This window comes from Oncorhynchus masou, chromosome 9, assembly GCF_036934945.1.
Source record: "Oncorhynchus masou masou isolate Uvic2021 chromosome 9, UVic_Omas_1.1, whole genome shotgun sequence".
In the NCBI taxonomy this organism is placed as follows: Eukaryota; Metazoa; Chordata; class Actinopteri; order Salmoniformes; family Salmonidae; genus Oncorhynchus; species Oncorhynchus masou.
Window position 1 is genome coordinate 55,589,161 of NC_088220.1, and position 13,582 is coordinate 55,602,742.

Genomic DNA, 13,582 nt, shown 5'->3' on the forward strand with positions numbered 1-13,582 from the left:
TCTTTCTCCACAGGAGGTAAAGGTCGTATGAAGAACCAGAGAGGTCGAGGAGGCATGAGAGGAGGGCGTGGAGGTAGAGGAAGAGGAGGGAGCAGGGGTCGGGGACGAGGGGGCAAGATGGGCGGAGACAATGAGGATGGAGAAGGGATGATGTATGGAGGAGGAGGAGGAGGAGGAGACGAGATGGAGGTGAGTCAAAGACAGTCATCCTCTGGCCCCAGATGCACAGATCATTTCACATTGTTTATCAATGATACTGGTGTGCTTGCTAAATTATATTGTTTTGGGAAAGTGTTTTGTTTCTGAATTGTTCCTCATCCAGTTGATGTTGTGTTCTAGTATGGAGACGATGACTATGACCACATGGGTGAAGATGACTATGATGAATACTCTCAGTACAGGAAGTCCAAAGACCGTGGAAGGGGTGAGTTGGCTGTCAGAATGTGAAGGATTACCACTATTATTCACACTACACAATACTTAGTCACGCTACTGTAATAAAGACATGCTATAGGTTAGCTGTTCTGATGTCTTTCCTAAGTAAACATGCTTTGCACCCAATCCAAAATGGTTGCCTGTCTTGTTCCATTGTAGCCCACTGATGAAGTGTCTCTCTCTGCTCCAACCAGGTGGTAAAGGTGGGCGGGGGCGGGGCCGGGGGAAACAGGGGCGTGGTATGAACCGGGGAGGCCGAGGGAGGAACCGGGGGAGAGGCCGAGGGGGCGGAGACCAGGGTCACGATGAGGACAACAATGGAGACAATGGGGACATGGGGGTGAGAATAAAACCAACTACAACACCTTACAGACCTGCTCGCTCATCTGAATTAATACTCAACCTGTACAAGTTTCTGATAACGCTCTGAAACTGGTAATGCTTGTTTGCTTGTGTTGTGATGCAGGATGGAGGAGGAGGCCAGCACAACAAGCACCAGGGGGACAAGCACCAAGACAAGAAAGGGAAAGCCATCTGCAAGTACTACATGGAGGGCCGCTGTACATGGGTAAGAAGGAAATCATGGAATTTGAGCAGAGATAATGTTCTTGCCAGGCATTCTCAATAGAATGCCAAATCATTTTTCTCCTGACATATGTTACCGTCAACTGCTTTTTAAAATCTTGTCCAAATGTGATTTTTTATTGTTTTAACACTTTGCCAACATTCCAGGGGGAACACTGTAACTTCAGCCACGACATTGAGCTGCCCAAGAAGAAAGAACTCTGCAAGTTCTACATCACCGGCTTCTGCGCACGGGCTGAAAACTGCCCCTACATGCATGATATCCTTTACCTGCAGTCCACTTTGTATCAGATAGGACATTTCCTTCAGTGTGTGTTTCCAGCTAGCATTGCTAGAACGGCCATACTAGTTGTCAAGTTTAGTATAGCCTATATCAGTGCTACCCCCGAGACAGTCTTTGAGTGAGTTCAGTCCATCCAGGCCTTCCATAGTTCCTTAACTCCCCAGCACGTGATTTCCCCTGCAAGCTGTTCCACACCACCGGGAGCTGTGTGAATGGAGACGAATGCATGTTCTCCCACGAGCCTCTGACCGACGACACCCAAGACCTGCTAAACAAGGTGAGCCGTCCTCAAGTGGATTTAGACACCAATTCTCTCTGTTTCTTTAACTCACTCCCTCTCCTCTGTGTTAGTCTGTTAACCCCTGTTGACCACCTTTTCACCTCATGTTTGTAGATGCTGGCGGAGGATGCCGAGGCTGGAGCTGAGGATGAGAAGGAGGTGGAGGAGCTAAAGAAGCAGGGGATCAACCCCCTTCCCAAGCCTCCTCCTGGGGTGGGCCTGCTCCCGACACCGCCCAGACCAGGGCCTCCCGACAACTCTGGTCCTGGGGACTTTGGATCTCCTGGACCACCACAGGGCCCCATGTCACCCAACGGCCTCCCCAGCCCAGGGCCTAACCAAGGGCCCGGTCCCTGTCCTGGTTCCCTTCCCGCCTACCCAGACAGTGGCCCCTACCAGGGCCCTCCCAACCCCAATGGTCCCGCACCCCCATCCATGGGCCCCCCACCCCCCTGTCCTGGCAATGGAGGGAAGAAGATCCCCTCGTTGTTTGAGATCAAGGTGCAGCCCACGGGACAGCTAGCTCAGAAACTAGCTAATCACCGGTGAGCTTTTCACATCCATCCAAACCTATTTATGATGTTTTTATAGTTTTGAGTGTGCGCTAGGAACATGGTATAACTCAACAATCTTTCTCTCTGCAGAGGTCAGACTCCAGGAACTGCCACAGGCCAAGCTGGCGCCACTGGCCCCCAAGGGCACCCCGGTGGGCCTGGTGGGCCTCCGCCTCGGTTCCCTCCACCTGGCATGATGCCCCCAGACATGTCCATGTGTCCTCCCCCACCCATGGGCCCTGGAGTACCCCCCATGATGCCAGGCTTTGGCCCAGAAGGGGGGCCTATGATGCCCCCCGGACCTCCTCCAGGGGGTAACTTCTTTGATAACTTCTTCAACCAGCAGCAAGACATGAATATGGACGAGGTGGTGGAGGAAGGTGAGCTGAGCTGATATCGTATCACATCATGAATGAAGCATACAATCACTGTTCGCATCAGAGACTAGTCAGAGACTTCCCTCCAATATCATTTCAGATTGAATCTAAACCTGTGCTGTTATGCGTCTCTGAGAGTGTTCTGTATTGTAGTTGTCAACCTTCCTCCTGTACCTTTCAGGTGATCACTTCCAGGGCTTTGGAGGGATGGACGTGAAAGAAGCAAGAGGATCGGGAGGAAACCATAGCTTCGTGGGAGGTCCTGACGTTCCCGCAAACGGAGGCTCGGCCAATCAGCAGGCGGGGATGGGAGTGCCTGACTTTCTGCCGCCGGCCCAACGCATGCTGTTCATGAGAATTCAACAGAAACAGCAGGAGGATGAGGAGAGGGCCAGACTTGCCAAGGGGGTAGGAGAGAGGGACGTGGAAGGTACGTTCTATATATATACACACACAGACAGACAGACCGACTGTAGACCAGGGGTGGGCAACATGCGTTCAATATTTTTTGAATCCTAAAATTCAAAATCACATATCTAAATGATCCTTGGTATGACCATTTTAAAACAATTTAATATGTTAGCTTAGTAGACCCTCCCCCCCAGACGTAGACATTCCAGGCCACTCTTTAAAAAATGTTTAAAAAATAATTGTGATTGGATAGAGAGAGAGAGAGGGGGGAAAGATAGAGGAAAGAGTTGCTGAAATAGCAGTGGGCTGGATTCGAATCCATGCTGCAGCAGTACACTGGAGGCAGCAACCTAGACCGTTACACCACTCTAGACCACCCAGGCCACTCTTGAATGTCTAAAACTAGATATAAAGTACACTACATGACCAAGAGTGTGTGGACACCTGCTCGTCGAACATCTCATTCCAAAATCATGGGCATTAATATGGAGTTTGTACCCTCTTTGGTGCTATAATAGCCTCTACTCTTCTGGGAAGGCTTTCCACTATATGTTGGAACATTGCTGCGGGACTTGCTTCCATTCAGACCACAAGAGCATTAGTGAGGTCGGACACTGATATTGGGCGATTAGGCCTGGCTCGCAGTCGGCGTTCCAATTTATCCAAAAGGTGTTTGATGTGGTTGAGGTCAGGGCTCTGTGCAGGCCAGTCAAGTTCTTCCACACCGATCTCGACAAACCATTTCTGTATGGACCTCATTTTGTGCAAGGGGGCATTGTCATGGTTAAACAGGAAAGGGCCTCCCCCAAACTGTTGCCAAAACTGTGTGCTCTGTATTTATACACCTGTCAGCTAGGGCTGGGCATTTTGGGCGATATGATGATATATATCGTCTGACGATAGAGCATAATATGAAACGATAGACATTTTCCACACTCTTTATAGCAATATTTTTCGTCACTTGGATGTCGCTTTGCGTGTAAAAGGAAATTTGCAATACAAACAAACATGGAGGAGAGTGAATGTGACACAGAGCACGGAGCTCGTACCTTAAAGAGGGTCTACTTCAGTCGCATGGAAGTGGTTTGGGTATGAAAAGTCTGACACGGACCAGAAAACCGTCCTCTGCAAAATATGCCGCAGGCCGGTCCCGACAACAGGCTCAAACACCACTAACCTCTTACCACCTACACAAGAATCATGTGAAACAGTACGGAGAGAGTCTATGGATGAGACCCAAAAAAGTACAGTCGAGTGATCAAAACAAACTGCCGACTCAGACCTTGCAACAGGCTTTTGCCTATTGGCAAAGACTCACGAAGATGGAAGGAGATAACAGCTGCCGTTACCACTTACATCTGCAAAGATATGGCCCCAATTTACACGGTTGAGAAACGGGGGTTTTGTGAGTTGGTGCTCAACACTCGACCCAAGGTACCAAATGTAAATGCCTTATTTGTTGAGTATAATTCAAAATGTAATAAGAAATAGGCCTTTACGTGTGGTCATTTTATATAAATTATTTGTTAATTGAATTGACAGAAAATGTGTATATCGTGGGATGTATCGTTATTAGGATATGAAATTACCTATATCGGGATATTAGATTTTGTCCATATCGCCCAGCCCTACTGTCAGCAACTGGTGTGGCTGAAATAGCCGAATCCACTAATTTGAATCGGTGTATATATAGTGTATGTCAAATTATAATAGACCTATACGTTTTCAAATAACTATCCTTTTTCTGGCCTGCAAATTGCTTTTGATGAACAAATTGGGCACGAAAACATTGCCCACCCCTGTATTGAAGTCTATTATGCTTTTTACTTATCCGTTATTTTACCAGGTAAGTTGACTGAGAACATGTTCTCATTTGCAGCAACGACCTGAGGAATAGTTACAGGGATGAATGAGCCAATTGTAAACTGGGGATTATTAGGTGACCGTGATGGTTTGAGGGCCAGATTGGGAATTTAGCCAGGACACCGGGGTTAGCACCCCTACTCTTACAATAAGTGCCATGGGATCTTTAATGACCCCAGAGAGTCGGGACAACCGTTTAACGTCCCATCCGAAAGACGGCACCCAATGGGGGGCATTGGGATATTTTTTTAGACCAGAGGAAATAGTGCCTTCTACTGGCCCTCCAACACCACTTCCAGCAGCATCTGGTCTCCCATCCAGGAACTGACCAGGACCAACCCTGCTTAGCTTCAGAAGCAAGCCAGCAGTGGTATGCAGGGTGGTATGCTGCTGGCCATGCTGGTATGTTGCTTAGACACTAATATAATGGCAAGCCAGCACAGACAAAAACATAAGTACTTCTACTGGGCCTGGTTAACCTTGCATGACTCCATCTCAATTCTCCATAGACAAAACAAACAATTCCCACTGACACCATATAAACAGTGCATTGGCAGTGCAAACACTGCAGGACAATGCTATATTAATACAGACAGCATATACAGTGCCTTGCGAAAGTATTCGGCCCCCTTGAACTTTGTGACCTTTTGCCACATTTCAGGTTTCAAACATAAAGATATAAAACTGTATTTTTTTGTGAAGAAACAACAACAATTGGGACACAATCATGAAGTGGAACGACATTTATTGGATATTTCAAACTTTTTTAACAAATCAAAAACTGAAAAACTGGGCGTGCAAAATTATTCAGCCCCCTTAAGTTAATACTTTGTAGCGCCACCTTTTGCTGCGATTACAGCTGTAAGTCGCTTGGGGTATGTCTCTATCAGTTTTGCACATGAGAGACTGAAATTTTTTCCCATTCCTCCTTGCAAAACAGCTCGAGCTCAGTGAGGTTGGATGGAGAGCATTTGTGAACAGCAGTTTTCAGTTCTTTCCACAGATTCTCGATTGGATTCATGTCTGGACTTTGACTTTGCCATTCTAACACCTGGATATGTTTATTTTTGAACCATTCCATTGTAGATTTTGCTTTATGTTTTGGATCATTGTCTTGTTGGAAGACAAATCTCCGTCCCAGTCTCAGGTCTTTTGCAGACTCCATCAGGTTTTCTTCCAGAATGGTCCTGTATTTGGCTCCATCCATCTTCCCATCAATTTTAACCATCTTCCCTGTCCCTGCTGAAGAAAAGCAGGCCCAAACCATGATGCTGCCACCACCATGTTTGACAGTGGGTATGGTGTGTTCAGGGTGATGAGCTGTGTTGCTTTTACGCCAAACATAACGTTTTGCATTGTTGCCAAAAAGTTCAATTTTGGTTTCATCTGACCAGAGCACCTTCTTCCACATGTTTGGTGTGTCTCCCAGGTGGCTTGTGGCAAACTTTAAACGACACTTTTTATGGATATCTTTAAGAAATGGCTTTCTTCTTGCCACTCTTCCATAAAGGCCAGATTTGTGCAATATACGACTGACTGTTGTCCTATGGACAGAGTCTCCCACCTCAGCTGTAGATCTCTGCAGTTCATCCAGAGTGATCATGGGCCTCTTGGCTGCATCTCTGATCAGTCTTCTCCTTGTATGAGCTGAAAGTTTAGAGGGTCGGCCAGGTCTTGGTACATTTGCAGTGGTCTGATACTCCTTCCATTTCAATATCATCGCTTGCACAGTGCTCCTTGGGATGTTTAAAGTTTGGGAAATCTTTTTGTATCCAAATCCGGCTTTATACTTCTTCACAACAGTATCTCGGACCTGCCTGGTGTGTTCCTTGTTCTTCATGATGCTCTCTGCGCTTTTAACGGACCTCTGAGACTATCACAGTGCAGGTGCATTTATACGGAGACTTGATTACACACAGGTGGATTGTATTTATCATCATTAGTCATTTAGGTCAACATTGGATCATTCAGAGATCCTCACTGAACTTCTGGAGAGAGTTTGCTGCACTGAAAGTAAAGGGGCTGAATAATTTTGCACGCCCAATTTTTCAGTTTTTGATTTGTTAAAAAAGTTTGAAATATCCAATAAATGTCGTTCCACTTCATGATTGTATCCCACTTGTTGTTGATTCTTCACAAAAAAATACAGTTTTATATCTTTATGTGTGAAGCCTGAAATGTGGCAAAAGGTCGCAAAGTTCAAGGGGGCCGAATACTTTCGCAAGGCACTGTAAATACTTGCTCTAGGTCGCACTCACCCGTATAGGCTAGCTATGTAAGGCACATAAAGTAGGATCAGTCGAGTGCATATGCTGTGTAAACCCTGGCTGCACCCTGGTCTAAAGTGTGCTCTATAAAGGGAATAGGGTGTCATTTGGAACATATATAAAGCTAACGGTAATTAACAAGTCGTACGGTTTTAGCCTCAAAGTGCTTGCGTAAGTCTGGAAAATGTAGAGTGTTCCTGTCTCCGTTTGTTTTGTTAGAAATGTATATGTGTCCCGAGGAGGCAGGAAATGTCTGTATGACACCGCTGACCCTCACTTGTAACCCTCAGCAGAGTCAACATCCTCTGGGCTCTGGTTGTGTAATACACTCCCATAGATCAGATTAGTGACTCCGATGGGCCTCTACTCCACTCCGTCGCTAGGTGGAGCTGTTGGTGTGTGAGACTACTAATTATGTTGGGCTCTGACATTGATTTAGGTCAGGCCAAGGTTTTATTGGGCCCCCTAAGTTTTCTGAGATAAAAGATTAAAAACACTAGGAAATCAGCTACAAATTATTTTAATTTTGGGTATACAGTGTGAAGTCGTAAATTTACATATTCTTAGATTGGAGTCATTAAAACTTGTTTTTCAACCACTCCACAAATTTCTTGTTAACAAACTATAGTTTTGGGAAGTCGGTAAGGATATCTACTTTGTGCATGACATAAGTAATTTTTCCATACACTAAATTGACGTGCCTTTAATCAGCTTGGAAAATTCCAGGAAATTATGTAATGGCTTTATGAGCTTATGATAGGCTAATTGACGTAATTTGAGTCAATTGAAGGTGTACCTGTGGATGTATTTATGACATCATGGGAAAATCAAAAGAAATTAGCCAAGACCTCTGAAAAAATATTGTAGGCCTCCACAAGTCTGGTTCATCCTTGGGAGCAATGCCTGAAGGTACCACGTTCATCTGTACAAACAATAGTACTCAAGTATAAACACCATGGGACCACGCAGCCATCATACCGCTCAGGAAGGAGACGCGTTCTTTCTCCTAGAGATGAATGTGCTTTGGTGCGAAAAGTGCAAATCAATCCCAGAACAACAGCAAAGGACCGTTTGAAGATGCTGGTAGAAACCGGTGCAAAAGTATCTATATCCACAGTAAAACGAGTCCTATATCGACATAACCTGACAGGCCACTCAGCAAGGAAGAAGCCACTGCTCCAAAAGCGCAATAAAAAGCCAGACTACGGTTTGCTACTGCACATGGGGACAAAGATCTGACTTTTTGGAGAAATGTCCTCCTTTCTGATGAAACAAAAATAGAACTGTTTGACCATAATGACCATCGCTATGTTTGGAGGAAATGGGGAGGCTTGCAAGCCGAAGAACACCATCTCAACCGTGAAACACGGGGTGGCAGCATCATTTTGTGTGGGTGCTTTGCTGCAGGAGGGACTGTTGCACTTAACAAAATAAATGGCATCATGGGTAGGGAAATGATGTGTATATATTGACACAACATCTCAAGACATCAGCCAGGAAGTTAAAGCTTGGTCGCAAATGGGTCTTCCAAATGGACAATGACCCAAGCAGGATCCCAATTTCGTTTAAAAGTTTTAACGTTTAAATGTTCAGTGGTTGTGGTTCTACTTTATAACTTACAGACCGTCAGTACGGTTGACTATGTCACTGATTCCTGTTGCTTTATCTCCTAGGTGACTCAGCTAACTGGTACTCCAGTGAGGATGAGGATGGAGGTGGCAGTGTCACATCCATCCTGAAGACGCTCCGCCAGCAGAGCCAAGGGCCCCCCAAACCTGAGGGTCCCCCCAGCGACCCCCGCCTCCAGAAAGGCTCCCCAGCGCACCCCTCCATCCGCCCGGCGGACTCCCGTCAGGGGGACCCTCGGCTGGCTCGCGACCCCCGCCTCTCCCGAGCTACAGACTCTGCCCAGGCGTTGGACTCTCCCAACCCCTCCTTGGCCTCCACCGTCACCCCTGCAGACCCCCGCCTGGCAAGGCTCGCTACCACCACCCCCACCACCAAACCAGACGCCCCCCTAGTGTACAAGCCCCCGCCCCTCACGGCTCCCCCTGCAGAGGAGGAGGAGACAGAGAGGGTTCTGAGGGACAAGCCTGTGCCCATCCCCCTGGACCCCCTGATGGGCATGGCCCTGAGGGACCCGCGCTCCCAGCTGAGGCAGTTCAGCCACATTAAGAAGGACATTCTCCTGCACATGCCCCCCTACGCTAAGACTGTGACATGGAACCCCGAGGACCTCATCCCTATCCCAATCCCTAAACAGGACCTTCTCCCCCTCCCTCCAGGCATCCCCCCTGTCTCAGCCCTGGATCCCCGCCTCTCACGCAGCCAGCAGCGAATCCATACGGCCCTCCCCCATACCCCACCCATCCCCCCTCCCTCCTTAGAACCCCCAGCCCCCTCCTCCCTCCCAGACTTTGAATTGCTCTCTCGCATCCTCAAGACTGTTAACGCCTCATCCGGCCCCTCCCAGTCATCCCCTTCTCTCCCCCTTGTCCCTCCCCCGGCCTTGTTGCCGGCGCCTCCTGCTTTGTTGCCCACCCCTGTCGACAAGCCCGTCGATCCTCGAATGGCCCGCAAAGCCCCCGCTGACCCCCGGCTCCAGCCGCAGAAATCTGTCCTGAAGCAACCTTCAGAGTCCCCTGTCCCCCCTCTGACGGTCACCACGGCAGCCCCTCCACCCACCTCCGGCTCCTCCTCCCCCACCATCGCCCCCTACGACCCTCGGCTACTGTCTGCAGTTGGAGTGGGTCGTGGAGGGGGAGCGGGTGCAGTTGGTGGCAGCAGTGTGCTGAGTGGTATCAGTCTTTATGATCCCCGGACTCCTAGTGCAGGTAAACTTGAGGGCCCTGGTGCCACCACAAACACAACCCCCAGCAGCGGCCCCACAGAGCCCAAACCCAGTGAGGCAGCACCAGCCAAGCCCAAGGCCAAGGAGCCCCTGTTTGTCCGTAAGTCTGCCTTGGACCAGCCGGAGCCAGAGAAGAGCAGCGAGCAGTCCACTGACCGCTACAACAGCTATAACCGGCCCAGGCCCAAGCCTGCACCCTCGCCGTCCACTGGGCCCCCCGGAGGTCCTGCTGCCTCTGTCTCCTCCATGGCCGGACAGGGCCCCCCTGGTGGTGCCGAGCAGGCCCCGGCGGGCGTCCACAACCTGCCTGTGTCTTCGCTCTTCAGCATGGTGAAACAGGCCAGCAAGCCCAGCGGCTCCGGCAGCCCCTTTGGTGGGAACAGCCCTGCCCAGCCTGGCGACACTACCACCACCACGGAGCAGGACAATGCTTCTTTGAAGGAGGTTTTCAAAGGCTTTGACCCCACGGCATCACCCTTCTGCCAGTGATATCTGAGCCTACCCTGGTTGAACATTGTTTTAGAGACGAACACTGAACGCATCAGCAAGGAGCGCACTGAGGCAGAAGTTGGACTGGCCACAGACTGTGAACGTTTGAACATGTTGCTCAGGCGTCACACCTGCAGTGTTTGCTAATCAGATTCTATAACAGACTTTGGGGCCAGGGAGGGAGGGTTTAGGGTGGATATGTCGGAGTCTGGGAAAGAGCAAACTCTATTTTAAAACAAACAGATGTATAAATAAATGTATTCCCTTTACGAGAGTCCCTCCCTACTTTAAGAGAGAACAATTATAGGACAACAAAAATGAGTCCACAGATTTAAATGGGCTGTACTTTGTCATTTATGCTCCTCCTAGTCCTGTTCATTTTCCTTTGCATTTGTTTGTAACTCCAGTCTCCAAGCTCTCCCTTTTATCACCCGTTCTGTCCATATCCCACCAACCCTTTCACATCACTAGCTTCCACTGTGTCGCCGTCAGAATACTTGTCAATCATTGTAGCTTTTCTAGTACAATCACAGGCAAAGATAACACATAGAGAACATTCACTGCCACTCCCTCTGCCTGTAGCGTTATAACAGTACAGTATATTATATATGAATACAATTCTTTTGTTGCTTGATTTGAAGTAATTTCTTTGCACTGTCCGTCTGTTATCTGCCAGTCTTTCCCCTCTGTTGGCTCTCTTTTTATTTAATATTTGAGCCATCTGCTCTGTCGGCACAGTTATCTCTAACCTGTCTGTCTGTCTGTCTGTCTGTCTGTCTGTCTGTCCTATGACTATGTCGGCCATGTTGGTCCCACTACCCCACACACCCCTGCTTGAGGTTCCACTCACACCTCTCTGCCAGAGTCAGAACTGTGAATTGAAAACCACATAGTCCATCTGTCACGTGAGATATGATCATTTTAATTTATTTTTTTATACTTATGAGATATCTGCCTCTCCTGTCTCCTCCCTATGTCACATGACAGTTCATTCGAATCATTTGATATTGTGTGTGTATAGATATATATAGATATCACACGTGTGTATATTTTATATATATATATATATCTAATTAGAAAGAAATACATTTAATTCCCCTGCATTTAAGTGGGATGCAGCCTGTAACCGTGAGAGGAGAAACAGACACTGACATTCTTGTTTTGTTGAAGGTTCAAACATATAAAATAAACTCAATTCCATAGAGGTATGAAAGCCTGGCTACACAAGCGCTCTAGTTTTTTCTAGTTTTGTTTTGCCCTTTACAAAAAGTGACTGCTTTGTAAATTGAACTGTGTCCTGTTTGACGAGAGGTAACATTTTGTAACTGTTCACTGTAGGGGAGGTTGTGAAGTATTTAATAAAGGCGATACGTGATCAACCAGTAACTAACTGACCAGTGTTTCTCGTAGTTTGGTGGGCAGCCTAGGCGGTAGGGCGGGCAGGCGTCTCTGTGGTAGTATGTCATCAACCTGTTATCCGAGTGTTTCCTGCTAACCATGATCCCTGTGTGACTCATTTCCTTACATCTCTTGACCCCAGGATGTCACGTCATCATCAATCCCAGATCTCTTTAGCTAATAGTGGATGTCCACTGAGGATTTACCCCGGTGTTTTACCCAAAAGACGCAGACTATTTTGTTTCCATCTACGCAGGCCGGAACCTGTTTCTCACTGGGCCATGGCTCCAGTGGACCTGCTCTGACGTGGAGCCAAGGCAAGTCCCTGGGTACTTTTTAGCTTGCATTTACATACACAGTAACAATGGCTAACTGAACTTTAACACCTTCTCACAAAGCAACAGTCTTGAATGATGCAGAGGTTGTTGATTCTGCTCGCCACAAGTCTTTAGTGTCACGCTACTGATGGAAACACATTGGGCTTGTTCGATGTTGCTGCCTACAGTGCAGGCGCCAGCCAACTGGCTGATCTATGAAGAACCTTTCATCATAAATAACAAGTCATTATTATTTGTACTGTAGATCAGTCAGTCATAATTTACCCATGATACATTACGGTTTTAATACTCAAACACGGCCAAACGCTACGTCACGCCCACGAACATTAGCTTCTTCTTTGCAATGAGTCTGGATCTGAGTACCTCCCTGACCCTTCACCGAATATGCGAAAACATTAGAGGCCATCTGATTGGTCCAGAAACTGATGGGTTGGACCAGGGCCAGTACACACATGGGTAAAGCGCGGTTTGAAAATTTGGCATTGATAGTCTGGTTAGAGACAATCCAATCGCTGATTACTTTGTTTTGTACGACGCCCCTCCTTTCCCCTCGTCACCACAAACGACTTCAGTGATTGCAGTCTCAGACTAAATGATGTGGCGAATGACAGAGCAGTGGAAGAATTTAGTGTGAGTCATCAGGCTAGGTGACACCCTGGTGTGGAGGTAAGTCTAGATAGTGAGTCATCAGGCAAGGTGACACCCTGGTGTGGAGGTAAGTCTAGATAGGAAACCACCATAATGGTTCCTACCTTACACAGGATCTCAAACAGATGGGTTAAAAACCTGACATAACCTATTGTTGGTTTCATATGGTTTAGTGTCACTTTGAGTTTCAGGCATGGTTGGCTGCTGAAGAACTTCTAAGAGTGACTTATTCTTAAAACATGTATGTGAATGTTCAGGTAGTGAGTATTCAGGCCACTGATTCCATACCGTATTGGGAAATTCTCGGGCTGCATCCCGTTCTTTTATGACAGGAATGCCTTTAGGTTTTGGCATTCAGGACGGGGAGTGTTACTCAGGCTTGATCCCAAAACTGCTCATGACCTTCCTCACGATCCTCCTGACAACAAAAAAATCTGCAACAGTACCCAGGGAATGAACGTACCAGAAAAAGATCATTACGAAATCCTACTACAGTAGTTTTTGTTTTTATTTTTATATTTAGTCCTCAGCTAAAGATGAGCCTACTTTGAGTGTTTCCCTCCCAAATCATCAGAAATTGTTGCTTTTGGAACCTTGAAAATATGTGAAAATATTTTCTTTGGGCAGAATCTGAATAGTAGCAAATAGGCCTACCGCTTATAGGCCACGAAGGCAAATAAAGAACACTTTTAACAGATTTTTTTTTTTACCACATCCCCTTAAATCTATATGAAGTGAAGGTACCTGCTCCTGGTGTGTGTGTGTATGTATATACAGTGGGGCAAAAAAAGTATTTTGTCAGC

The 13,582-nt window shown here is 47.2% G+C and overlaps 1 protein-coding gene across 2 annotated transcripts in view; it reads left to right on the forward strand.

Annotated features, from left to right (window-relative positions):
- LOC135546257 (zinc finger CCCH domain-containing protein 4-like) overlaps window positions 1–11,781 on the forward strand; it is a 17,778-nt gene extending 5,997 nt beyond the window's left edge. For both annotated transcript variants that reach the window (XM_064974537.1, XM_064974538.1), the window contains exons 5-14: window positions 14–189; window positions 340–424; window positions 630–775; window positions 902–1,003; window positions 1,168–1,279; window positions 1,471–1,580; window positions 1,698–2,128; window positions 2,228–2,517; window positions 2,696–2,944; window positions 8,729–11,781. In XM_064974537.1, coding sequence (XP_064830609.1) covers window positions 14–189; window positions 340–424; window positions 630–775; window positions 902–1,003; window positions 1,168–1,279; window positions 1,471–1,580; window positions 1,698–2,128; window positions 2,228–2,517; window positions 2,696–2,944; window positions 8,729–10,395 — 3,368 coding nt within the window. In that variant the 3' untranslated portion in view covers window positions 10,396–11,781. The remainder of the gene's footprint in view (window positions 1–13; window positions 190–339; window positions 425–629; window positions 776–901; window positions 1,004–1,167; window positions 1,280–1,470; window positions 1,581–1,697; window positions 2,129–2,227; window positions 2,518–2,695; window positions 2,945–8,728) is intronic.
- Window positions 11,782–13,582: the final 1,801 nt, after the last annotated feature.